The sequence below is a fragment of the Corvus cornix genome, chromosome Z (genome assembly GCF_000738735.6).
Source record: "Corvus cornix cornix isolate S_Up_H32 chromosome Z, ASM73873v5, whole genome shotgun sequence".
NCBI lineage: Eukaryota > Metazoa > Chordata > Aves > Passeriformes > Corvidae > Corvus > Corvus cornix.
The window spans coordinates 62,881,972-62,909,350 of NC_046357.1; the positions used below are offsets into that span (position 1 = coordinate 62,881,972).

The 27,379-nt window shown below is 39.7% G+C and overlaps 1 protein-coding gene across 2 annotated transcripts in view; it reads left to right on the top strand.

Annotated features, from left to right (window-relative positions):
* The window catches only part of ERMP1 (endoplasmic reticulum metallopeptidase 1), a 33,955-nt gene that overhangs the window by 3,937 nt on the left and 2,639 nt on the right, over positions 1-27,379 (top strand). The window contains exons 1-14 of one of the 2 annotated variants that reach the window (XM_039567425.1): positions 9,598-9,885; positions 10,491-10,792; positions 13,786-13,913; positions 14,244-14,349; positions 15,225-15,371; positions 17,011-17,103; positions 18,491-18,703; positions 19,764-19,984; positions 22,735-22,909; positions 23,448-23,638; positions 24,285-24,437; positions 24,949-25,151; positions 25,863-25,978; positions 26,499-26,662. In XM_039567425.1, the coding sequence (XP_039423359.1) occupies positions 9,605-9,885; positions 10,491-10,792; positions 13,786-13,913; positions 14,244-14,349; positions 15,225-15,371; positions 17,011-17,103; positions 18,491-18,703; positions 19,764-19,984; positions 22,735-22,909; positions 23,448-23,638; positions 24,285-24,437; positions 24,949-25,151; positions 25,863-25,978; positions 26,499-26,662 (2,493 nt within the window). In that variant the 5' untranslated portion in view covers positions 9,598-9,604. Of the gene's footprint in view, positions 1-9,597; positions 9,886-10,490; positions 10,793-13,785; positions 13,914-14,243; positions 14,350-15,224; positions 15,372-17,010; positions 17,104-18,490; positions 18,704-19,763; positions 19,985-22,734; positions 22,910-23,447; positions 23,639-24,284; positions 24,438-24,948; positions 25,152-25,862; positions 25,979-26,498; positions 26,663-27,379 lie in introns of those variants that run through there. The other variant, XM_010392879.4, reaches the window with a different exon arrangement.

Below are 27,379 nucleotides of genomic sequence, written 5' to 3' on the forward strand. Positions count from 1 at the left end.
TACAAGTATTGTACTTTACCTTGGATTTGGACTTACCAAAAAAGAGAAAAGGAAGAAAAACATACTTAACATATACAGATACAAAACTACTTTTACCAAAGGCTGATACCTTGAAACAGGAACTATATAAAACTAAATACAAAATAGATCTTTAATTAATTAACAACAGATTAAATAATATAGTCTTGTTTTACTGGTTGTATTAGAAGTAAGATGGAAAGAAACAAGGAAATCAATCGTAATTTATGTTGAAACTTCCTCCACACTTGTGCCTTGGTACTCAGGCAAGGAACAGGCACTGTGTCACATTCAGATACCCTATGATTTTCATCTAACACTCAGACTGGCTCTGGCTGATGCTCACCTGTCACTAGAGCCTCAACTACAACAGAGTCGTACTAATTACTGCTCCTCAGACACAAATTCAGGAGGAACTCTTCATTAACTCTCCATTTCCTTTCTAACTTCAGAACATCGTTTTAGAAGGAGTCAGTCTAACATGATCTATAACAGTTTATTGACAAAGCACATTAGGATGGAAAAGCGGGGCTGAATGCTCTGAGCAACCACTTAGAAGTAACAAAAATCAAGTATTGCATCAAGAAATTACCTTATTCAGGTAGCCAAGGCTTGTATGTGATACAAAGCTCTTCCTTCACCTTCCAGTTGTATGTAAGTTCATGAGTTGTGCTGCAAACCACCAGGTCATCTTTCTCACCAGAACTACCATCTGGCTATCTGAGCAAACCAATCTGTCTCCCTCAGAATGCATAAGCATCGGATTTTATAAGAATCCCTTCCTCCCCTCCTCAAAAGTCATTTGACTCCACCTATATTCAGAAAAATGAAGTTCTGTCCTGACTAGAGATCAGAGAAGCAAAATGAGGAATGGGTGGAGGAAACTAGAGGAGGAAGGCAGATTTTGTTATGTATCTGCCCTGTACTTATACTAGCCTTGGACTGCTGTCCACGTTTTTTATTGAACTCAACTATTGGACCAACCAGAACTCTCCTGTGTTCTATGGCATTTACTGAAAATGTTTATTCAAATTTGAAATTCATTTGTGGCTTCCCTATGATTGTGCTGTTGGACAGATATTGGCTACAGTGAGCATCACATAGACTGCAGCAACTAAAGAAGTTATAGGAAGCCTGAATATGCTCTCCTGAGCATGATACATGCATGTTCAGAACCTTTCACCACATCAGAGCAGTGCCTGAGTTCTAAGGGCCCACAGTTAAATACTGCTGGACCTCATAAAACTTTCCTCTCCCAGCTCTCACTGCTAGTTTATTGTAACTTATTCCCTTTCCTACCAATTTGTCTTGCACCAAAGTTGTGGCGGCTGTACTGCTACTGTAATTGTTGGGGAGGCAGGGTGGGTTGTTGCTTGTTGCTTTTTGTAATATTTTTATTTACATGTTTGTGTACTTACTTCATGACTTGATCAGTAACTTGGGTAATTTGTGTGTGCTAAGGGGAAGTATAAATATGCAGTTGACCTGCATAACTAAGAAACAGATGTATTTCATATTTTTGGCATATTTGAATGGGAAGCCAGCAAGTTTGTGTGGTGACATCCTAATTTTCTTTTGCTGGGAAAATTCTCTAGAGCTATTTTTTAGGGCTGGAGAAGTCAAAATCATGGCAAAGGAAAATTATGGGGTAGTTTTTGAAGTGGAATTAGTGTGCAGTCTTGATATAAAAGTTGCTGCCACTCCTACTTCACCTTCCTGCTACCATGTGGGTTTTCATACAGTGAACCAGACTGGTGAACTGACCCTTCCTCTCACTACACTGGGGCAGTTTCCCGATTTGGAGAAATTCACTCTGCATTTTTTACAATGCAGAAGGCAGAAAAAAAGTAGCTAGGAATGAAACTTGGCAGATGAGACTGCTTAATCCAGAGAAGAAATTCACATGGCAGTTGTATACAATTAGTGTATCCACATGCCCTATGAGCCAACCAAATTCTGACCCATGATGTTGCTGGGCGCAGGGGTGTGACTAATTGGCCTACAGTTCCTCTGGTGTTCCTGATTGCTTCTCTAAAAACAGTGGTTATGCTTCCCCTTTGCCAGTCATTGACAACATCACCAGACTGCCACGACTTACTTCTCAAATAGGACACTGTGGCTTAGCCGTGTCCCCTGCCCATTCCCTTAGAACCTGCAGGTTCATCCTAGAACCTGCTTGTCATCCCTTAGAACCTGCTTGTCATCCAGACAAGCTGCCTGGGTTTTTGCCTGACTTCCTCCTCATTGTCGGGATGCTTGGAATATAGGTGGCCCTTGAATATTATATTATAGTCATGGGAGTTCAAGTCTATAGACAAAATAATAAAGTCTAGAATATTTCACTGGTCAGTCCATCAGACTATTTTTAACGTTATATTCACTGAAATTACTGGGGATTATGTGCAAAGGAATACCATCATGGCCTGTCACGACTCTGGTTTAAAAACAGAATGGTCTTAGTGGGACTACACTGAATGTTCATTTTCTACAGTCCTTCCTACTAAATACATTTAGTCTTTACTCATACCATTTAGTTTGTGTTATCCAGAATTACTGTTACGAATTAATACCATAGTAGAATTTGCTCATCTGATCAGGCTAAAATATTTTCACAGTTTTCTGGCAACACATGGAATCTTTATGCTACACCTGTGTACAGTACTTCTCCTTAATCATCTATTGTTTTTCTCCACATGTCAAATTTACAAATAAAATTTAAGTATCTCTTATTTCTACTTAAGAAATTAGAAAACTGTAGACTGCACTTGTATTAATACTGCTTATACTGTTTCTTGTTCAACATTTAAGCATTTTAGAAAACTCTTATGTCTTTCAGGTTTCCATTCATACACTGGAGAAAAAAAAAATTATTCCAGGTGGCAAGAAGAATCACTTCTGCTCAGATCTAGTTTGTCAGCTCAGCTTTCACTAATTCCAAGGGTTAGCTTCCACTTTAAGTGCTTGAGTAAGCACAAAATATGTTCACAGGTAGACTGCTTCATGAAATATTTGGTGTAGAGTGAAATGAGAATCTCCCTGGAACATCTGTACTTCAGATAATAACAGTGATTCATGATTATGAAGAGATTATGCTTACATGCTGTCCAGTCAAGTCATAAAGAAATACTTAACCATCCAGGAGTTAGTGGGTCTTGGCTTTTATTACTAGACTCACAGAATGAAATCGGCAATGGTTTAAACAGAGGCTGGATATATATGTATTTCTAAAATGCCTTTTTCTCAATATTCTCAAAACTGAAAGTAGTGACTGTGTTCTCTGCTGCTGTAAATTATTTCAATTCCCTGATTTCAAATTTACTTCACCCCTTTCACCACCAGAGAATTTCTTCACAGATTTCTCAGTTGGAACAGGGCTGCCTTTGAAGAAGATACAACATCTCTATCTATTGCCTGTTTATTATTATTACTGTAGTATATATAAAATGTGGGAAACAAGTCTCTGAAATGTAATTCTTATTTAAATAAACTGCACAAATGTAGAAAGCCAGCCTGGCACAAATACACACAGATCCTGGCAAAGTCTCCTTGTAGTCAGCTGTGCTCAGATGGAAAGGCAGAGACCTTATGAAACCATGCCTCCTGCATTCATCAGTCCTTGGTGGTAACCATGCTTGTCCCTCTACCTGGAACTACCAGCTCTTATCACATATATCCTCTTTTTTTTCTTCCCTGACCAAAGTCTTCTGACAGCACTGACAAACAGATAGTAAACCAAGATAAAACATCACCAGGTCATATGATTTGTCAACTAAGAGAATATTGATTGAATAACTGAATCTAAATGACTGTTTGATTTGTGGTGTTAAGTGATTACTGATGTAATATGAGTAGCCTGAACATAAATATTCTCAGGACTGTGTGCAGGAGACATAGCAGATGAAAGGATTGGGAAACTATTATGTAAGAAATAAACAGGCTGACATTACTGTCAAAATAGATGACATGGGATGCTAAATGAACCTGGGTGAGAAATGTGAATGAGTGTGGAGGTACTCAAGGTCTTGAAGGAAAAAACCAGTTTTACCTTGATGTGATTAGAGAAGAACAACCAGGGTGGTGATTCAGTTGCATAAAGTTAGGATGACAAAGGAGGTGATTGCTAGCGTTTTATGGAGATAGGATAACTGGCAGTGATAGCTGGCAGATACCAGAGGGGCTAAAGAGCAGAAAGAGGTAGCAAACAAGCGAGTGATTAGGGTTTTTCAGAATCTGTCAGACTGTAAAAAGTGAGCTATTTAATAGATAAAGAGGAATAAGCGTCTTGATTTTGGACTGGGTTCTGGCCATCCTATTATCAGTTTAACAAATTCTTACTAGTTTAATATTGACTGAAGCTTTACAGGCTTGCAACAAATGAAGAAAAAGCCTTCTGTCCTGAAATTACAGTCAGGTGTGCTGATTGCTCCCCGCTCCAGGGCAATATCAATCCCTGGCCTTCCTTTATAACAAAGGGAATGCTCAGCCTGCATGGAAACGGGGGCAGGGTATCTACAGGGAAGAAGGTTACATAGAGCCTGACTTGGCTGCAAAGGGAGGGTATATTCATCTAAACAAAGGTTGTTTGTTTTGTTTTTCAACAAGCAATAATCAGTTCATTTTCTCTGTGTAATTCTTGGTTGTGATTATAGCTTCCATTACAAAATAATAGGGTAAGAAGAAGAGGGGGCACACAAAATGAGTACTGCTAAACAGGGAAGAGGGAAAGGCACTGCTTAACCTTATCAAAACAAAATGGTTAAGTACAGTGCTGATGCAAACAAGAGTCTCTCTGTGCCCTATTAATCTAGCATCTATGGGTGGCTTCTTCCACTTCCTGTTCTGAAATAAGTGACCAGAGTTTAATCATTCTGCTTTAATTACAAGATGAAGGTGAAAATGCCCAATTCTTGGGTATGTCAGGAGTGTCAATGAGGCATTTTCTGTCCTCGTACCTTAGGAAAGAGATGGATGTGTTGGCTAAATGAGCCCTAAATGTTGTCTGGTTGATACCTGGGATGGATTTTTACAAGGAGTCAGCTGAGAACACAGACATTAAGGGATATAAGCTCATAAGACTTCCTGCGCTATTTTCTTAAGCTAGCCTGTGACACACTGTGCTATCCATTGTGAAGTTATGATAAAGTGAAGAAATAAAGCCCAAGAAGAAGAAATGCAACCTTCCTTGACAGCATGAAGTGTGCCTGTATAGAAGAGTTTTCACAGTGAACAGCTGCTTGTATTGAACTGAATACAAGGTTACACAAGGGTACACTGTATTTCCGTAAGGATGGATTCTTGCACCGACGTCTTAAAATATTCTTCCTAGTTTCGTTTCTAAGACTAGGATGGCCACAGACAATGAAGAAGAATGCCTGTTGACTCAGAGCAATACTGAATGCTTACCAAGTTTGCAAGGCAAACATTTTCAAGCTTGCAGTACACAGAATGAGAGCCAGGCCACAATTAAGGGATGGGAACAGGACTGTCAGTAGTAGTGACCAAAAAACCCACCTTGAAGACAGGGCAGGAAATTGATTTAATATGAGCTTCTAGTTACAACACTGTGGCTACAGGAGTGAGGTAACTGATGGATATATGGTTGAAGAGATGATGGATCTGTGTCTGAGGGAGGAGTGAAGATTGATCTCCATTATGGCAGGAAGGCTCAGTGATCCAACACCACTTTCTGTGCAGGGAAGAAAGATTTTTCCAAGCCCACGTGTCACTAAAGAAAGGCTGACATAATAGGCCCTGGAAATTCAGAATATAAAATCTCATTCTTCTTCCTCACAGGATTTCCTGCTCAGTCCAAATTTCATTTCAAGCTAGTCTGTCAGAGAAACTGTGGGACACTAAGTGGTTGGCTGGAACATGCTGCAGTGACAGAACCAGATTCCCAAGACAGCTGGACAGGACTGTCACTTCAAAGCTGTGGCAACATGCTTACGTTAAAGCAAATAAACATCTCTGACTCCCTGCAGAGTAGCAATGATTTTACCTTTGTATTTGTCACTGGTGTAGGTGCCGCGATACCACTTCTTTTGGTTTAGCAATGCAGGAAAGTTACTAGAAAACTTGAAACCATCAGAATGGTTAGTAGGAGAATGAAAGGGCTTGAAAATCAACAGTTTGTAAAACTCAATGATGAATGTAAAAGGGGTCTTGATCACAATGTATTAATACCTACAGTGGACTAGAAATCTTGTAACAAAGGGATTTTCAATTTTTCGGTCAATGATGCAGGAGGATTTGATGGATAGGAAATGGAAGCTAAGAAATTAATACTGCAAGTGAGTCACATTTGAATAAGAAAGGTGACAATGGGAACAATTTACCTATTACTTCATCACTGTTTATTTTTAATCAAAACTGAATGGTATTCTGAAGATAGTGTTCTAGTTCTCTTACCGTAAATAGCTGATGGTGGCCTTAGCATATAAAACATTCATATCTGTACTTTTCTGTTAAGCAAGAATGTTAACCTGCTATGACTTAACTTGCGTCTGCTACTAAATTAGAAAAAACAAATCCAACCCGTAGTCCTTATGGATAAGGAATTGCCTTTTTACTTTTTCTGCGTAAAACAAGGTTTACAAGTATGATTTATGCTCAGTGAATACAGGATTTTCCTCTTTTGTGAGCTGACAAAATGAACTAGCTTGGATTGCAAGATACTAGGTTAAACACCAGCCTTCTTGACATAAAGTCAAACTGAATTTATGCTGAATAATTTGATTGGAAATTAAATCCAATTATCTTAAATCGGCCATTCCAGACTAACAGAGCAATAAAGGGCACTGTGTTTGTTGATTTATTTGACCCTGATGTTACAGTCATGTCAAAACATGTAAGCACTATAATTCCAGCTTAATTCATACCGCACAGTACCCTCCCAAATGTTTTTGCTCAGAACAGATGATAAAAGGGCTGTCGGCCTTTCAAACATGGGAAATCTTTCTGATCTAAAGCAGAAAATTACTTCTGAATTTTGAATTGACAGAATTTTAAAAATTGTTTTGATCTATAGAATATGACTGTCACCAAAACCAGTACAGTCAAGTCTTTTTCTTAACTGGGGGTGGTTTAACGTTCCTATATTGCCCAAAGAATAAAAGGAAAAAGACCATTAAGAAAACAATGAAATTTTTCTACAGTTCCAATCCTCAGGTAAGCATAGAGCCAAAAGAAATAAATGATGTGTAGCTCCTCTTTCTCAAACTGTGCACAATGCTCCAGATCAATAATGTAGGCATAGTAAAACTGGTATGTAACAAAATACGTTGCTGGAGAGCAACTGGCCCTGCAAAAAGCTGCTTAGGTGAGTCTTTCAGGAGTGGTAGCCCCTAGCACTTTAGCACTGATGATATTATCCATGAAATCAAAATAAAAGATGAAAGTCCATATTTGACTCCTTGTTTGCCTTCTCTATACAACTTCAAGACCTACACAAGAATTTCAAAGGAGAAACCGAGATGTACACTTAATAGTGAGCTTTCTTTAAAACCATATTTTCTTATGTATATTTCTGATACTACCTTAACATCATACAGATTATGAATATAACATTTTCAACGGGCAGTTTCCATTCCATTCCATATTGGGGGATCACATTTTATTTTTTTGTTTTGTTTTGTTATTTGTGTTGCAAGCCTTTCACTGGACTAATTATGCGTTGGTATTTTTAAGAAAAAATGTATACTGGAATTTTTCATAGTAGTTTCTAATGTAAAATCTGCTTTTGAGGACCTAATCTGTAGGTTTGTTTGTCTGCTTGTGAAGAGAGAGGTAACATAGGTGAGACAAAAGCAGAAAGGAAAAAAAACTGAACAAAACAGAATAAACCAAATCTCTCAGCCCAGAACTATGTTACTGGGTCATAGCATAATCTGGAGTTGTAAATCATAAATTGTCATGAATAACCTTGTCTGTACTGAGTATGCAGTGAAGCAAATGAGAAAACTCACTAAGCCTGAGTATGGAAATTTCCTAAAGCACCTGGGGTGTGCAGAGAGCATAGTCATCACCTTTCAGTTCACCACTTTTTCAGACTTTTTAATTCCAAAGGGTATTGCAAATCCTATTAGTTTTCATTTAGCAACAAGGGCAGGGTAGAAAGCAGCAGTGTTCCGTGTTTATCTGCATCACTGGATTTATTAAAACTCCCATTTCTCTAGATCACCTCATTACATATTTTGTTTCCAGATTATGTCACAAAGCATCAAAAATAAGTATCTTTCAGGATATCTTAAAACATGGTGAAGTACATTGGAAAGCAGTATGGTAAAGATAGGGAAAATGACCACCAAAGAGGTCTGTGCCATCATTCAAAGGCAGTGTGAGAGCAGGCAGACGTGTTTTCTTCCCGGGAGAATGGTGTGAAGTGCTGCATGAGTGACAGTCTTCGTCACAGCTTGGGCCCCATCCTCAAAGGTTCTCTCCTTGGCATGAGTACCCTGGAAGCTGCTATTCACTAGCACCTCCTGGCACTATTGCTCTGCACCCCAGCCTAATTGAGCTCCAGTCTGGGCAGTGCTACAGCTATGAAATGCCAAAGATACAATGCAATGGAGGGGGAAACCCAGCCAGAACCACCAGTGGTGTGACTTCATTTCTGTGAGGCACCTGGTGTGCTGCCCTGTGGCACTCTGCTGCTCCCCTACGTGGCACCACTTTTACTTCTGTGAACTTTGTTTTAATGAAAACCAGACCAAACAACCAACCAAACAACTAAAAGAAGCAGGAAACCAGGAAAAGCCTTCCACACCTTCACAAGCAAGGCAATGCAGCACACAATGCACGGGGCAAGCAGGGTCAAGTGGATGCTCACCCTGTAGCTGTGGCTGGACAGAGGGCTCACGGCTTCACTGCTGCCGGGCCACCATTCTCCACAGGAAACCACTGCTGAGGGCTTCCCCGCCTCGGTGTGTAGCCAGACACAGGCCTAAGCTGCACTGGCTGTGCCCAGTTACGAGCTCCTGAGGACAAGAGAGACATGGAGTTCCGGGAGCAGGTACAGTGGAGAGCAACAAAGATAACTAAAGAACTGGAGCATCTCTCTTATGAGGAAAGGCTGAGAGACATGGGTTTGTTCAGCCTCAGGAAGATGAGACTGCAAGGGGAGCTCATCAGTGTCTGCAAGTGTCTGAAGGGAGGGTGTCGGAGGACGGACCAGGCACTGCTCAGTGGTGCTGAGCGACAGGACAAGAGGCAACGAGCAGAAAATGATGCACAGGAACTTCCACCTGAACATGAGGAAGAACATTTTACTGTGTGGGTGACTATGCGCTAAAACAAGAGAGGCAGTGGAGTCTCCCTCACTGGGGATATTCAAGAACAGTAAGGAGAAATCCTATGCCAGTGCTCTGGGATGACCCTGCTTGAGCAGGGAGGTTGGAGCAGGTGACGCCCGCTGCTCCCTTCCACCCTGACCCACCCTCGCCGATCCGCGGAAGCGGCGCCCCGCCGGGCCCTTCGCCGGGCCACGTGAGCGCCGGAGCCGTCCCGCGCGCCGGGCGGGGCCGGGCCGCGCTCTGCCCTGGCCCGGGCCCTACGGCGGCTGCGCGGCGGGCGGGCGGACGGCGCGGCCATGGAGCGCAGCGGCGACACGGGCGTGTGGCGGCTCCGCGCCACCGCCGCACAGCGCGACCGCCGCCAGCCGCCGCCGCAGGACGATGGCGACCGCGGCGCGGGCGGGAAGAAGCGGGGCGGGCGGCGGCCGCTGCTGCCGCTGCCCGAAGCGCGGGGGGCGCCGCTGGTGCTGCTGTACCTGCTGGGGCTGCGGGCGCTGGCGCAGGTGTCGCACCGGCAGCTCCTGAGCCGCCCGCCCGCCGCCGCCGGGCCCCGCGACTTCAGCGCCGCCCGTGCCAGGTACGGCGGGGCCACCGGGCGGGAGGGGCGCCGGTGGGTGGCGGTCCCCGGCAGAGGGGTCATGTCATGCTTTGCCCTGGCGAGAGCTCGGAGCTGATGAAACAGCGCGTCCCCCATAGTTTAGTTCTGTTAGTCTCGTGTAGTGTACGGTGTCTCGGAAAGCTTCTTTGCAAGTTTTAAGTTGTGTCAACAAAACGTCGGGAAGACTAAAACTATCACTGTAATTTTAGAGTATTAATGTCAGGTGTATGTCTTGGTAAAAGTGTGCTTATTCAGACCTTCAGGAAAGGGCATTTATGCATGTACAGAACCTCACTAAAGATAAAATCACTCTTTCCCAATCACTCTTCTGTTCCTTTTTGAATTGATATGTTCAGATCAGAAAGCCAGTACATTGGCTTAATATCATGGTAGTTAAGCTAAGGAGTCCTGAGTAAAGATCAGACCTATATGCCCATTACAAGTTACTGTCTAACTGGCTTTAGCCTTTTCTGCTTACCTTGAGTTTTGAAAAAGAGCCATGTACCAAAATGTTACAGCTGTAGATAAGTTACATACTAAATGTTGAATGTATTGATGCTGAAGTTTTAATTTATGTCTTACAGGGGATATCTTGACAACATTACAGCAATTGGGCCCAGAACAGTTGGAAGTCCAGAGAACGAAGTTCTTGCAGTTAACTACCTCTTAGAACAAATTAGGGGAATAGAAAGAGAAAGCACGGATGCTCACAAGATATCTGTAGACATACAAAGGCCCACAGGCTCCTTTAGCATTGACTTTTTAGGAGGCTTTACTAGTTACTATGCAAACATAACCAATGTGGTAGTGAAGCTGGAACCTCGCAATGGAGCTGAGCATGCAGTGTTATCCAATTGTCACTTTGATTCCGTACCAAATACCCCGGGTAGGTCTGTGTGTTTGTTCCTTGTTTCTGTGGGTTACGTGAGCCGCAGAGCTTGGCTCATGGATTTCTCATACCAAGTAGCCACATTAGATTACTGCATGTGTCAACTAGTCTGTTTGGTCTCAGTGAAATTCATTGCTTAGAGTGACAGGTTGATCCTGTTAAACTTAGAATTTCACTCTCACTTTCTGTAGGCAGCAATTTACAGATGCGTATTTAGATTTCTGGAAGGTTTGGTTATGTCTGCCTTTCTTATAATTCACTGCTTATGCATATAGTTCATGTGCTGCTTCCACCTATCATCCAGGTCTTTTCATACTTCTTTACTGATTTATTCCTGGCTTTTCTTTCACAGGGTGCTTAGCCAGAGACTATGCCCATCCCCACTAACCAGTCTGTTTTCCCCTCCTTTTGCTGGTATCTCAGATTTTCAGTCTGATATGCTTAAGATATGCCAGGTTTTTTTTGTTTCTTTCCACGTTCAAAGCTCCTGTCTCAAAAGACTGTAGTGATCAAAGGCTGGGGTACTGTTGCCTTGGTAGTGTCTGTATCTCTTTTACAGCTACTTTGACTATCAGTTTTGTGTACTCGCTTAGTCTTGTTCCTCTACATTTTATAAATCGAATCCTGTTAAATTATTATTGCAGCAAGGGTGTAAACTGCTTTGTAAATTTGTGGGTTTAACAGAGCCAGGAAGGTATGGATCTAAAACACAAAATTTGTTGTAACACTCAGCCACAGGTGTGTGCCTGTTACTGCAGTTGAATAACACCCACAGATGTCACTCACCAGCAGTACAGCTTTTACTGGAGTTTTTTCATTTACATCCCACACAATATTTTATTTTTTTGGTGCTGAACATTGTATTCTTTAGCACATGTGACTAGTCTTCATTATTAAGGAAACAAATGAGTATTAGCTAGAGAAACAAAGCTTTTGCTGGACTCTTTCTGCCTTTTTTCTGTCAACAGATAGTATACAGAACTTCTCTTTCTCCTCAATCATATTTCGGCAACATGAGTTTCCAAATTACACTTAATAAATTCATGATTATTATACATGCTCTGTGATGGAGGAACTGCAGAGATGCTAATTACTGTATATATAGTCTATGTATGTCTACCTAGACTTAGAATATTTAACAAGCATAGTACTGTGATTATTAAAAATTGTTTTCAAATTGATGCCCTGTGTAAATTGTGTGTTGATTTCTGTGGGTTATAAAACAGGATTATGTTTACATCAATTATTTTCTTTACAGTTCCTCAGACACTAAAATACTTCACCAACCTTGCACAGAAGTGCCAAAAAAATAAGAGTGGTTTGTATAGGATTTTACAGAAATCTGTAGAGGAGCTGGGAATCAGCCTGTGTGCTTGCTCTTAATCACAAAGCAGCCTAACCCTTTACTGTGGCAAGGAGCTGCTCTGCCTTTTGTTTTCTTAGTATGCCACTTGCACATTACCTAAGCCTTTTGTTTTCTCTTCTCCTATATTTCTCTTAACTATTTGCTTACAGCCTTTTTTCCATTACCAAAAAGGTGGGCTTTTAACCAGAATTAGTATGTCTCAAAGATCAGTGAGTAATATATTTGTAAATCCGGTAATAAAATATAATCCGCTTATGATGCTTGCATACACAAAATGTGTGAAGCAAGACTCAGTCAATCATTAGTTTTAGAAAGCTTGTGTTCCTTGTGAAGGAAAAACATAAACCGTAAAGTCCTAAAATGTGTCTCTTGTTCTGATTCTACTTCAGTTTGTATGGCCTGTTTGATTCTTTTCTGGTAAACTCGATGGCAAAAGCATCTTTGAAATTATCATCACAGACATAATGTGGTTTTTTTAGGTTGGCAATATCTGCCATAAAATCTGTTACGACCTCCTGTCAGTTTTGTTTTGTATGAAGTACTGGGGGATATTTTCTCTGCAAGTTTGTGTTAACGGTCTAAGGCTACATGGCTGCTTTTATCAGATGTAAATCTGTATGTCTCTTGAAGCCAATAACTTTTATTTTTCTTAGCCTCACAGTAAGGCAAGTAAATTACTAATGTCAGTGGAAACTATACTCCTCTGCTGAGTTTTCAAAACAGCATTTTAGATAAAAGAACTCAGTGTGGCTGAAAGCAGACTACTGATAAACTTGGATAGCAGTTAAGGTCTCTTCCAACTCAGAATATTCTGTGAAATTAATGAAAATCTGTGACGATCAGGGCTTTAAATCAGGTAATTGGGTGGTGATCTATGGAAAGCTTTTGTCAGAACAAAGCAGTAATTTCTGAGAACTAGAGTAGAGAATGGTGCATTGGAAAGGTCTTGAATTTATTTATTCCATGCAATAAACTAAAGCTAAAATCTAGATTAAGATTCATGTTTGTATCAGGAATATGTCCATTTCATAGCAGATATGTCTTACGTTTTGTGTGGTGACAAGCTTTGGAAAAGCTGCTTGTTTTTTTTTCTTTTATGTGTAAATTGCACATTTTGAGCAGCTAACTGTACCTAAATAGCATGCTGAGGCTTGACCACATCATTGTCAGCATCTCAGTGCGTGTCAGCATCACGTGTGCAACCCAGGCCCAGAGGAATGAGTTTTAATTTCTGTTTTCTCCCAAATTTTACTTATTAGAGCAGGATAGGGAGGCGCTACAGCTTGCACCAAAGTGAGGGAACTGGGAAAATGGAAGGCCTTGACTAAAAGATGGATACTTAAGATAAAAAACCAGTGGGGTATGCGAGAAGGTGTGAGATTGTAGTATTGGATGAGGAACTCAAAGAGGACAGATTACTGAGCTTAGAGTGAAAGGGGTTTCTGCAAAGAAGGAAGGGTGGTGAAAAGGATCTGATCAGGAAAATCTTTTATTGTAATGTATACCTTATGGAGGCTTTTAAAGGTGTGAATTCTGAAACAGCATAAACCATTTTTCTTCTCTTGTCTTTGTTGCAAGTCTGTGTGTTTGTTGTAAGCCTTACTATTTTGCTGATTGTTTTAAGGTGCCAGTGATGATGCTGTTAGCTGTGCAGTGATGCTTGAAATACTTAACACACTTTCCAAGTCATCGGAGTCCCTGCAGCATGCTGTCATATTCTTATTTAATGGTGCAGAAGAAAATATTTTGCAGGTGAGAATATGCCAGAATTATAAATTATACATCAAAGCAGTGTATTAAAGCTCTTAACAAAGGAAAGATAATGGCTTGTGTTTATCTCTTGGAATATTCATTAATTACCTGTCTTTTCTGAGGAAAATGTGTATGATTTCAAAGAGAAAAATGCACTTGGATTAAGAATATTGACTGTATTAGTTTAAGTATAAGACTTGTATTTTCTGCATCTGTTTGTGTTATCTGCCTTGTGCAGTCTTGAGTTATATGCAAACTTGAATGACAGAAAATAACATTTAGGCTTGTCTGGTAGATATTTGACCTATATTTTTTTGTTTTCCCATCAAGGCTAGTCATGGCTTCATTACACAACATGAGTGGGCCAAGTCAATCAGAGCTTTTATTAACCTGGAGGCAGCAGGTGTAGGAGGAAAAGAACTTGTTTTTCAAACAGGTATGAGCTTGCATTGTGTCCAATTTCTACACAAGGTTAATTTGGTAATAAATGATGCAGACTTGAAGGAGTATCGAAAGTGACTCATAAGCAAAAGATAGGAGAATTTCTGTGCCTTTTCCCAGGCCTTTGCAGCAGTTAAGTTGTTCTCAGTTTTTAGATACTTCCAGGCTAAAGCACTGCCACAGAAGTTGCCTCATCGGTAGGAAGCCTGTGTAGAGCAGAATAGTAGAAGTTGTGTTTCCCTTTTGCATCAAGGTAAAAAGGAGAAAAACATTTGGATAGCACATATCTCTTAATACTCATAGTTTCATATGTTCTATTTATTTTTCACACCAGTTCTTTCAAAATCTTTGCAGGGAGATTGTGGCATTAGAATTCCATCTCATGCTCAGGAAGCAGCAAAAGTTCTGTGTTTTGTAGGCTGCAGTTAGACCTGTGCTCCATCCTAGCTGGAGTGCAGACTTTCTTGTAGTGCTGAAGCTGCTTAGCTGTTTACATGCACTGAATGCTTTAGGGGAGAGACTTTTTTCTAAACAACAGTATTGATGTGTGATACATACATGATGGATTGGGAGTTCAGCTAAAGGTTGTGACTTCATTATTGCTGGGTCTTTTTGGGACGTGGCTTATCTGCTCTGTCACTGAACACAGGAGGCAACAGTGGTTTGGGTTTTTTGCCCCCAAATGTAGCTAATTCTTTCTCTGAAGTGTGAGTCATTCAGCCAACCCAATTGTACTTATTATATAGTCTGTGGGGCAACAGTGTTAAATCTCCAGTGAGTTACTTTGCATTATTTGTTACCATGAGGATGCATATCCTAACTGAAGTTCAAAAACTATTTGCGGTGAACTTTCTGCTCATCTTTTGTTAGGACCTGAGAACCCTTGGTTGGTACACGCATATGTAGTTGCAGCCAAACATCCCTTTGCCTCTGTGGTGGCACAGGAAATATTTCAGAGTGGCATTATCCCAGCAGATACAGACTTCCGTATCTACAGGGATTTTGGCAATGTTCCAGGTATGTTATCAAAAGGCATGTCAATACCTACTACGTTTATAACGAGGATACTGTTCTGCTGTTGACTGTGTGAAGGTCCTCAAATTTGGTTTGTTTCTCACACTGGGAGGGAATTCTCCTGCTCCTTTCCTAAGGAAAGAGTTTTTAGATGAGTTTGTCACACAGTTTGCTAGGAATGTGTTTAGATGACTGGTGTTTTCCAGAAAGAAACCACATGGTAGAAAAGTGTCCTGAAAATCAGGAAAATACTCCAGGAATTAGCAGCTATTAAATATTCTGTTTCGAAACATTTTGGTACATGATGCTAATTACGTACTTGCAGGAATGAAATGTCTGTATTTAATGGATAAACCAAAATAATCTTTTTTAGAGATAGTGAATAGTCATTAATGCATTTTCATTACCCTTGGGTTTTGTTTGGTTGGGGGATTTTTTTGTTGTTGTTGGTTTTGTTGTTTCTGTTTGATTGTCGTGTTTTGGGTTTTTTTTCTTTCTGGTGGTGGTGTTTTGTTTGGGGGATTTGGTTGGTTGGTTTTTGGGGGATTTTGGTGGGTTTTGTTTGTTTTTTTCCATAATCGAGCACAGGATAGAAGCTTTTTAGTTTTGCTGATCTGTTTACAGTTTGCCGTTCTTTCTGTTGAGAATGAACAGTGGGAAAGAAATGTGAAGCGTTCACTCAGTGTGAACACAATTCAAAAGACTGTAAACTTCTGAAAAGTCCTTCTTGTCCAGGACAGGTTGTCACTGGAGTCACTTCCAAGAAAAGTGATATTTCTGAATTGATTGTTAGTACAAAGCAGTTGTTCTGGCATATTCTGTACTGTTCTGAAGTACACTTCTAGCCTGAAACTAAAGTAGCTGATTTTATACAATGTGTTCTTTGTTCAGAATCGTACCTGGGTGGTAAATGATTTCTCACTGACCTCTGGGGGTTTTTTATAAACAGATTAAAAAAAGAATTGAGTTAAAAAACTGGTTTGTTCCTCAGAATTGAGACCTATTTTGCCAGAAATTGTGAGAATTTAGATTGCAGATAGCAGCTTTTTGCATATGCAGCTGAACAGGTGAATGGGATACACTGAATGTGTAACTAATGAAGCAGAATAACCTTTGGGTTTTGGTAAATGCTTTTGTTTGTTTGAAGAAATTATTTGGACTTTGAAGTGAAGGGTTTTCAGACCAACTCTCTAAAAGCTGTTTACACATCAGAAGTACAAAGAGCGCACCTGGTCTTTTGAGAAGGTGATCTGTAGTTTCACAGTGCTGCTTTTTACTACTTTTCAGCATGAACATTTACTGAAGCTTTGCAAGGAAACATTTGGCAAGCACCTCGTACATCTTTTCTGAAGCTGAGATGATCTGGTGTTTCCATGTGTTTCTCCAGTTGCAAGAGATGTCATGGGAATCAGTACATACGAAAGGACCAATACTTTAAAATGTTTTAAAGCTGTTCTGTTTTAAAGACAATGGAAGTCCAGTTAGTTTTACTCCTGCAAAGAAGGCTATTTTGTTCATCTCTGAGGATAATGACTGGGTTACAAAGTAGAGCACCATTTTCTGTGAAGTACGTGGGAGACTTTATTTGTTTTGGGGTTTTAGGATTGCATAGATTTAAAAAATGCTGCTTCTCTTTCTGTAGGAATAGATTTGGCTTTTATTGAAAATGGCTACATTTATCATACAGAATATGACACGTCAGACAGAATTTTGACAGATTCCATTCAGAGAGCAGGTTGGTATTTTAATTCAGTAATTTACCATCGAGTAGTATTGTTGCTTTTTCATTTCACTGTAAGATTGCTGTAGTGATAAATTAATAATTTTAATTACCCATTTAGTACATGTTGGTTGTGTTCTCAAGAACAAAGAATTAACTGAATACGTATCTTTTAAATACAAAAGAAATATATTTGGTCAATTTGGGAAGATAAACTTTATCAGCACCCAGTGATATCAATTAGATTCCACAGTTGCTTTCAAATCAAAGTTATTTACTGCCCGTTGATACCTGACTGTTCAGCATTTGTGTTCCTTTTATCTTATTAAGTCCTGTTACTGGTTAATGTTTCTCATCGGAAGCTTTTGAGTAAGTTGGTGGCATAGAGACTGATCTGCCAGCAGAGGTTTTTTGTATTAGAATAGATCTCAGTCAAACTTATGTGGTAGCACACACCACATAAATCCTGGATAAACAGGATTTATTTTCTGCAACAGGTTGTGCTCATTAGACAGACTACAGTGAAGAAAACTATGAAGACCTTTAATTTCCCAGGAAAAGCTAACATAATCCTAAATGTCTCCAGGATTTTGACCATTCATTCTTTAAGCTTATGTACAAGCCAACTTAGATGACCAGCATGAATATGGTTTTTAAACACTTCCTTACACCAGTTTAGCTGCAGGACAGAAAGTAACACTTCTAAATTCCTGTTGGAAAGATGATTGTAGTCATGATGGTCTTATGTAGAGCCTGTCCTCCTAAACATATCACAGATTAAAAAAAAAAAAAAAAAAGACACTTTACAGCCAGTAAGAACTTCTAATTGTCTAGTGAAAGCTAAATGAAAGTTGAGAATGATTGTTCTCATTTGCTTACCTTGTTTTGACTGTACTGTGGGAAAGGAAAAGGTGGTTGGTGCCTATAGGCTACAAAGGAATATAGTGGCCTTTTCTTTAGAGTCATGGAGGGAAAGAAAGGCAGGTAATTGATAGACATTGAAACCTGGAGGGGTCACTTAGTGGTGAGGAGAAATTATGGTTGGGATGATGACTGGGAAATTATAAACTCTTCTATGGGTTAGCCTTCAAGTCCGGTGCTAAATATCAGAAGTGTAGAAGAAGTTATGGGCTGAAAGCCTGACTGTTTCTCCATTGCAATGGTGTCTAAGTGCATGAGAATTCCCAAGTATACTTATTTTGACAGCTGGATAGATTAACTCATGTAGAACCCTATTCTGTGTGTACTGTCAAATACCTGTTTGAGAATAATCATTTGTGTTCATGTCTTTGTTGAGGATATTTCTATACAATTTTTCAGAATGGTTATAGTAAAAAATAAATAGTGTGTGGTAATTTATCAACCTTGATATAATTATATTGTGTATCTACTGTTTTAATAGGTGACAATATTCTAGCTGTCCTAAAATACCTAGCAACATCAGAAAAGTTGGCTAAATCTTTTGAGTATCGACATGGAAATGTTGTATTCTTTGATATACTTGGTTTATTTGTCCTGGCCTATCCTGCTCGTGTTGGCACAATTATGAACTATATTACAGCAGCAATTGCTGTTTTTTATTTAAGCAAAAAAGTATTACAGCCAAAACCCAGAGGTAAGTCTAGGTTGTTTACGGTTTTGTTTTTTTTTTTTAATTACATTACTCTTTAGCAATTAGCAATTCCTAAATGAAGAAGTGTAGGTGAAAATGTGTTCAGGCCATTACGGCATCTCTTCAGTTGAACTTCAGAAATAAAGTTTAGGTGTGCAGCATGCCGTAGGAGTTGCTTTGTGTTTAAGTCTCTCATCTGAATATTTGTGATGGTGAAAGAATATGATAGGCTTAGATGTCTAGCATTTATGAATCATGATTTTGTCTCTTATCATATCATGAAGATTAAAATTAAATCTTTTAAAGATCTGGGTATTGAAAAAAAATTGCCTTGTAGCCATATAATTTTTGAAAATTCTGTTAATTCAGATAAGGTGGCAGAATCATGTTTGCCTGTCTATAGAGTATGAAAACAAAAAATGGAGAAAATGACAGCAAAGCTTAATAGAGTGTAAACCAACTTAAATCTTCTAATTAGACCTTTTTAGTATGTGTAGGAACATGCCTGTTAAAAAACCTTAAAAAAACACACCGATCTCCTCCTGAAAATCCAGAAAACATTTTTGGAGTAAGAAAATGTTAAAAGAAAAACAACTCAAATTTTTTGTTGTTGGGGGTTTTTTGTGGGGACGGGGCTTTGGGGTGGGTTTTTTTGGTGGTTTGTTTGGTTTGGTGGGGTTTTTTTTGCAGAGGGGGTTGTTCTTGTTTTGGTTTGGGGTTTTTGTTGTTATTTTTGTTGTGGTTTTTATTGGGTATTTTTTGTATACCTAAAAATGGAACTGTGGCTTCATTGGTTCCCTAGTAAAGGTTTTGCTATCACGAAAGCTGTAATCTACAAAACACACCAGTATTTTGGGAATAAACCTTGCAGTGGAGATGTGTGCAAGTAGACATGCACAGAAACAGGCTAAGTGATGTAAACCATGCTGTTAAGATGTCTTCACAGGGGACCCCTTAATTTTGGTCATTAAAGTAGTTACACTGTGGGGTAATTAAAATTTTGATGATCGTCTGCAGTAGAATACACAGGTGTTGAATGAAACTTCTTTTTTCTTCTTCATAGCTGTTCATAACCTGAAGAAGTTATTTACTGCATTCAGCTTAACCCTCACAAGCTGGGTGTGCACACTGGTGGCAGTCCTTATGGTGGCAGTGTTTGTCTCCATCATTGGACGGGCTCTTTCTTGGTACACCCATTTCTATGTTTCTGTGTCTCTCTATGGGACTGCAGCTGCAGCTAAACTCATTCTTGTGCACATGCTAGCCAAGAAGTTCTTCTACAAGGTGGGCAAGACTTTGTTGTTATTGTTGAAGGGCAATGAGGTGTTTAATCTGTGGAAGACCTACCTTTTGAGCTGATTTAAAAAAATGCGAATAGTTTTCAGTATCTAAAATGTTGCTGTAAAAAATTGCTTCATGTAAACATAAGGGATTGTTCTGCTAAATCAGAGAGGTAAGAGCTATGTGATTTAAGACAGCCTTGACCTTTAGGAGCTGCTTCAAAAAAAAGGCAGGAGCCTTTGTGATTTAGGTCACAACAACCCCAGGCAGTACCACAGGCTGGGGCAGAGTGGCTGCAAAGCTGCCCACAGGAAAAGGACCTGGGGGTGCTGGTGCCAGCAGCTGAACATGAGCCAGGGTGTGCCCAGGTGGCCAAGAAGGCCAGTGGCATCCTGGCCTGGATCAGCAACAGTGCAGCCAGCAGGAACAGGGCAGGGATTGTTCCTTTGTTCTTGGCACTGGTGAGGCCACACCTTAAATCCTGTGTTCAGTTCTGGGTCCCTCACTCCAAGAAAGACATGTAGGTGCTGGAGCAAGACCAGAGAAGGGCAATGGAGCTGGTGAAGGGTCTGGAGCACAAGTCCTGTGAGGAGCAGCTGATGGAGTTGAGGTTGTTTAAGCTGGACAAGAGGAGGCTCGGGGGGACCTTGTCACTCCCTACAACTGCCTGAAAGGAAGGTGTAGCCAGGTGGGGGTTGGTTTCTTCTCCCAGACAGCCAGGGACAGGACAAGAGAAAATGGCCTCAAGTTATGCCATGGAAGGTTCAGGTTAGATATTAAGAGAGATTTCGTAATGGAAAGGGTTATCAAGCTCTGAAACAGACTGCCCAAGGAAGGGGTTGGGTCACCATCCCTGGAGGTATTTAAAAGATGTGTAGATGCGGCACTTAGGGACATGGTGTACCGATGGCCTTGGCAATGCAAGGCCTAGGTTGGACTCACGTGATCTCAAAGGTATTTTCCAACCTAAACAATTCCATGATTATTCTGATTTATAGTTCTGAGCGCAGCTGGAGATGGAACAGAGCTCTTGGTTCTTCTCTGCATTAGGTAAAAGTCGTTTAGGCCCCTGCAAGGCTCAGTGAGGATTTGGTGTGTGTTACTTTTCCATTGCTGTCATTTGTCATGATTACTGTCTGTCTACTTGTTTTGCTTAGGATTTTTTTTCATGAACTTACCGTGATTTAACTTGTGTAATAATTTCATAATTATAAATTGTAACAATCCCATATGGTTTTGTGTCTTGAGGTATCTGATAGATGACACTCTTCCAGGGCAGAAGTTGACTACTCAGGCCTTCTAGGCTGAGGTTTTAGGTGCAGTAATAATTAGTCATTCAGCTTGTTGTTACTTATCTTCTCAGCCATTTGTGTGGGTTTTGGACAAGAGAATTTAGGAAGCCTTAGTTGACAGGCAAATACAAATGTTTGAAAAAGTTTTAAGAACTTTGTGACATTTGGTGAATTTTCATCTTATGAAAAGTTCTGAGAGGATCCATCATGTCTTTCTCTGGAAGTAGAGTTTTTAAAAATTTTTTGGGGAAGGGGAGTGTTAACTGGTACATGTATGTTACCAAATATATGTATTTGGTGTTATCCATTTGTGGAAGAGATGAGCCATTTATAAAATAGATGCATTGTTACAGTTTTCCAGTCTTCTGGATAAGCTGGCTGATACTTTCATTAGCTGTTAAGACATTGCAGGCTCTGGCTCTCCTTCATACCTACTGATTGCTTAATCATCAGATCAGCCATCTCAAAATCAAAAGTGTAGCATGCTGTAGCTTGCACTACAGTGTATCGTTAATGTTGTTTCTGTAACTTGCATTTTACTTAGAAGTTGCATAAAAATTTTGGAAGCCAGTCTCTTCCTTGGCTATCAGAGGCAGTGCCTACTCATGGCTCAACAACTTGTGAGTTGATAAGCTTTATGTTTTGAAATAGGTTTGGCAACTTCTATGTTTCTTCGCTCTCCTTCTTTTTTTTCTTGTCACCCCAGAACTGAAGTAGGTGCTATCTGATAACCGTTGTTCATGCAAGCAATCCTTCTTGCTACAAGCAGGATTTGCAGATAGGAACTTTGCACTGCAAACACTGCAGCATTGCTCATGTAACTTAAAAAAAAACCAAAACCAAAGCAAATTGCAGTTTTTACGGTTAAATTTTTTTTTTTTCCCTGAAACATTGCTGGTGTTATCTCACCAATGATGTCTTTTATTCAAAACAAATAACGTATTTTAATAAGCAGACTTCTGAAGTGACAGCTTGTGGCATGACCTACAAAGGCACCAGTATAATATTTCTGCACTAATAACAGTGCTTGTGTAAGAAGTCTGTTAGCAGCTGCTGTTCAAAAACAAGTTTACATTCTCAGGAGGTACAGATAACTTTTTCACACATAAGTATTATGTAATTTGTGCTGTGTTACATTTTCTTTGAAAAGGCCCTCTTTGCCTGAAACACTAGCCATGTGTATTCTTTTGTATTGTCACTTGTACATTCCCTTCCTCCTTCTGCCCAAGCCTGTGTAATCTTTTTCAAGTTGTGTCAGCAGACTTAGAAAACTAATAAAAAAATATACTGTCACAGATAATTCTGTATGGTAAGAGAATGGTGAGATGATGCTTGTCAGAATTGTTTTGCCCAAGGAAAACAATTATATACAAGGAATATGGATTTGTCTGTGTGTTCTCATGAGGTGGGATCTATGGAATGTGCACAGTAATTAAATGTATTTACTGCTTTTTGTTACAGAATATGAATGAGCAGTACCTGGGAGATGTTTTTTTTGATGCCTCATTGATGATTTGGTCAATAGCATTGGCTGTGATGACTCAGATGGGCCTTTGTTCAGCATTCATTTGTACATTGTGGGTAGCATTTCCTTTACTCACTAAGCTGATGATCCACAAGGAATTCAGCCAAAAAGGTATTGGTTTTGAGGGGTGGAAATGGTATTTAAAAACTTCTACTCTTACTCTTATTTAGGCAAAAGAAACTGCAAACATTGACTTTGAATAGTCAAATTAACTAAGTCACATTTTTGTAATGAAAGAAGTGTTCTTGAACTTAAGACAGTTTGAAAGTGTGAGAAGCTTTAAAAAAATACACTGAAAAACATCCCATGTCTCAGGTTAAAAGAGCAGTATGTGGGTATATTAACAAGCGATCAAAATTTTGATGAACAGTTAAGGTTCATAAAAAATACTGTAATATTTAAGGAATGCTTGGGACAGAAAACATGTTAAAATTTTTTTTGTAATACAAGATTAATTTTGTGGTGGTTTTGAAAGTTACACTAGTGTTGGCTATGCAAAATGAGATCTTTTCATATGCATATCAGGGATGAGGACCAGTATTGTGTATTGGGCCTTGCAGTGCTATTGTGGATATATCAGTAAAGCTGCGTGTTTATGTCCTTTTCAGCTTTACTTCTTTTGTCTTTTGTTGTTTCCTGTTCCCTACAGGTGCCACAATACAGTTCATTGTGATGTACATGCTGGGGATGTTTGTTCCTTATCTGTATATGCTGTATCTAAGTTGGACTGTATTTGAAATGTTTACACCTGTCATGGGACGAAGTGGTTCAGAAATTCCACCAGATATGGTGTTGGCAGGATTTATTGTTATCTTCACTATGATCCTGTCTTCGTATTTTGTAAGTAGAATTTGTAAATATTGTTTAAAACCATTAAACTTTCTCTAGAGTTTAGAATAAGAAGGTTTTTTTAATTAATACTAGAAATTAGTGATAATTTGACAATATCTTAAATGTTACTGGAAAGTTCTAGGAAATGTGTCAAAGATTCCATGTTTGTGTTAGTCAAAGAAAGGTCATTGAAGCACTGCTTATATTGCTCTATGATGATGTAGTAAAGACTGATGTAAAATACGAAATGTAATGCTGAATTTCGAGCAGAGATTCATTCTAGGTGTAATGTATGACTGAACAATACATGTACAAACTTCAAAAAGAATACTCAGGTTTGTGGTTTTTTCTGCTGCCATAGAACCTGGAAAGATTCTGGGGCTTTTTTTTGTTGGCAGATGTTTTAAAAACAAGAAAGTTTTGAAAGCTCCAGGAAGTACTCACTTTATTCCTTTTTTATAAAATAAATCAGCTGTAAAAATCTCAGTTTTAAATACTGAGATTAAAAAAGAAGTGTCTTGTATGAGGTGGTACTTGCAATTATGTCTTTTTAATGTACCTTCAGTTCCATAATTGAATTTTAGAGTTATACAAGTAGTGCCTTATATCTTAAGTGCTGCAGTTTTATAACTGGACTGTTTTTTTTATTCTCTAGATTAACTTCATTTACCTTGTCAAAAGTACAAAAACGACGCTAATAACTTTAAGTACTGTGTTCGTAGTCACTCTGATTCTCGTTTGTAGTGGAATCTTCTTTCCTTACACTTCTGATGCAGCTAATCCAAAGCCCAAGCGAGTCTTTCTCCAGGTAAGAAGAGCTTTGCATGTTGTATTGCCTCTTTTGGTTGCAAGAGTGTTTCGTTTTTTTCAAGGCTTAATTCCCCCACCTCCTCCATCCCAGAAAGAGTAATATTCCCTTTCTTTTTTGATTTAAAAGCTCTAGTGATTATTCCTGCATTTGAAATGATGGCTAATGTTCCCCTTGTTCAATCTCAGTGTTCAGCTCCTCTGTGTCAGAAGAGCAGGGTGTTTTGGGTTTTAAGTGGGCGAATTGTGTAAGTGATGATAATTTAAAAAGTGAATGAGGTTTGAGGTGGGCTAAAACAGTCAGAGTCATCTTCTGATTGTGTTCTTATGGTATGTATCTTATTGCAGTAATTCTTTCATTTGTATTCATAAATACTCAGATATGTGTTCAGTGCATACTGAAAATGCAGTAGACCTTAAGGATTCACATGGAGGATATTTCAGAATCACCTCTACCGCTTGCACGCTCCAGAGGCTCCATCATCTTTCTGTGTTTGTTTTTTTTCTTCTAGCACACAAGCAGAAGATTTCATGATATAGATGGAAATGTGGTTAAAAGTGACTCTGGTATATGGATTAATGGATTTGATTATAATGGAATATCTCACATAACTCCCCATGTACCTGAAATCAATGACACCATTAGAACTCCATGCGAGGAGCAGGCTCCTTTCTGTGGCCTTCCTTGGATTCTGCCAGTGCACTTCATGTTCCGGTTGGTGTGAACTCTCCTTCACTTGAGCACTTTACTGCAAAGTATAGTGGTCGTTTATGCAATTTCACTTATGTAAGGGAAGAAAAACTAAGGTTAATCTTGGTCTAAAAGTAAATAATCCTTCCTCTTAAGAAGACAAACTTCGGCCTAGGTGCTGAGTCTTCTGCTAGAGTCTCTGCAAAAGAGACTGTATGGGTCTGCTGCAGGAGCTTTAGAAGTTGATGTGTGGGAAATAGAGGTAAGCACCAGTGGAGAAAAAGGTGAACGGGGGGGCCTCCTAAAGGGCAGTTCAGAGTAGGAGGATGTATGTCTGTCTCCTCCCTTTCCCAGCTGACTGCAGAGGATGTCTAGAGTAGCAGGTCTCCACAGAAGAAAACCAGCTGCTTGTGGCTATTTCTCACACCTCAAGAATCTTGTGAGCAAAAGTGTAGCCGTTTGAAGGTGAAAATATTCTCACTCATTTGTTTTGTAAATTAAGGCAGATGATGGTAATGAATGAATACACTGGTGACTGTTTTTCTAATATGCCCTTTAAATATTTGTCTGACCAGAAGCTGATTTTACCTGCCTTCTGCTAGAATCAACAGCTTTTGAATATTTCATGTAGTAGCAGCACAGTCAGCTGTACTATAGAGAAACTTCTTGTCTTCTGATGTTTAGTACCTCAGGGTGTTGCATTGAGAATAACTTGAAACTTTTTTTTCTCCACAGGAAAAACTGGTATCTTCCTGCTCCAGAAATTTCGCCAAGAAGCCCAATTCAGTTTAAACTTCTGTCCAAGGAGCTGATGCCCAGGAACTCTGTGAGGTTAAGCTTTGAAGTATCTGGTGAGTGACTGAAGCTTCTGGTTTATGATCTGTGTTTATTTTTATGCCCATAATAAATCAGGCTTTGACTCCAGTACTGCAGGTTGCAGTGCCGTTCCCAAGATAGTAAGACATGTAAGATTAGCAAGAATTAATTCAGTTTCATAGCACACTAGAAGCTGTGAGTGTTGTGTTCCACTTCTTACTTCTGGGACTGATAACATCGTCTGTCTTGAGTAAGTCTTGATTGTTTTACAGCAGGTTCTTTCTAAGAGTGCATCTTGTAGCATTTTATATGTTAGTATATATCGGACTATATTATATTAATATTGTGAAATGTCCTGTATTCCTCTGTTACATCATCATCTCACTTATCCCGGTGCTTAGCAAAAATTGAAGTATCTGCTGTAGAGAAGACATTTTTATCATGCTTTGGAAGACATGGATAGTAATACAAGGATGACATGCTGTTCTGTGGGAAAGCACATGGTTATCCCGCCTCTCCTGTTGATCATGTGGACACACATCTCTGTCCCTGCAGGCCCGAGCCACATGTCCCTGTACGTGCGGCCGCGCACAGGGTCGGCGCTGTCCCGCTGGTCTCTCGGGGATGGAATGCCGGTTGCCAGCCTGGGGGGAGACTACTTCGTGTTCTACTCCCGTGGGCTGCATGCGGCTCCCTGGCTCTTCTGGGTAGAACTGACGGTGAGTGCTGCTGGAAACCTGGAGATGCCTTGGTCCACCCTCTTCCCACCATGGCTGCCATTTCCTATGTGAAGAATGTTATAGTAAATAAAGCTTTGCTTTATTTGATAGATCTTAATTCTGGTATCCTTCTTTTAGTATGTTGGCTTTATAGATCAGCTCCCATGTATTTTCCATGAGTAGTCTGCCAACTTGACAAACAGCCAAGGCAAAAATATTTTTCTTGTCTCCATGGTCTTTGGTCATAAGTTTGGATTTCTCCTATCTTAACCTCACAGTTCTTGAAGTTTTATCTTTACTACTGTTATTTCAGAGTTGATTTTTATTATTATGAGTAGTTACCTTTTCCCTTCCCTTGTTTCCTTGGTTTTGGGAAATTACAGAGTCCTTGGTGGAAAATTTACTGGTCTTGAAGCTGAAGAGAGTTGTCAAAGCTTTGTTCTCAAAATTCTCTTTTACTTTATTTTCAGTGGGACTCAAGGCTTCCAGCCTTGCAGTTTCAGTGGGATTTATGATCTGCCTCCCTACCCTTCTAACTTCCAAAGGAATAACTTTTTGCAGATCTGTATGTTTTTACTACAGGTTTAACAGTGTCTTATCCTTCGAGTGAATATTACAAGTACCTTTGAAAGTTCAGGAAATCCCTTATTCTTTCCTGCACCAGGCAGTCTAAACACAAATAATCCTCAAAGGGTACTTGATAAGGCAGACTGGAGT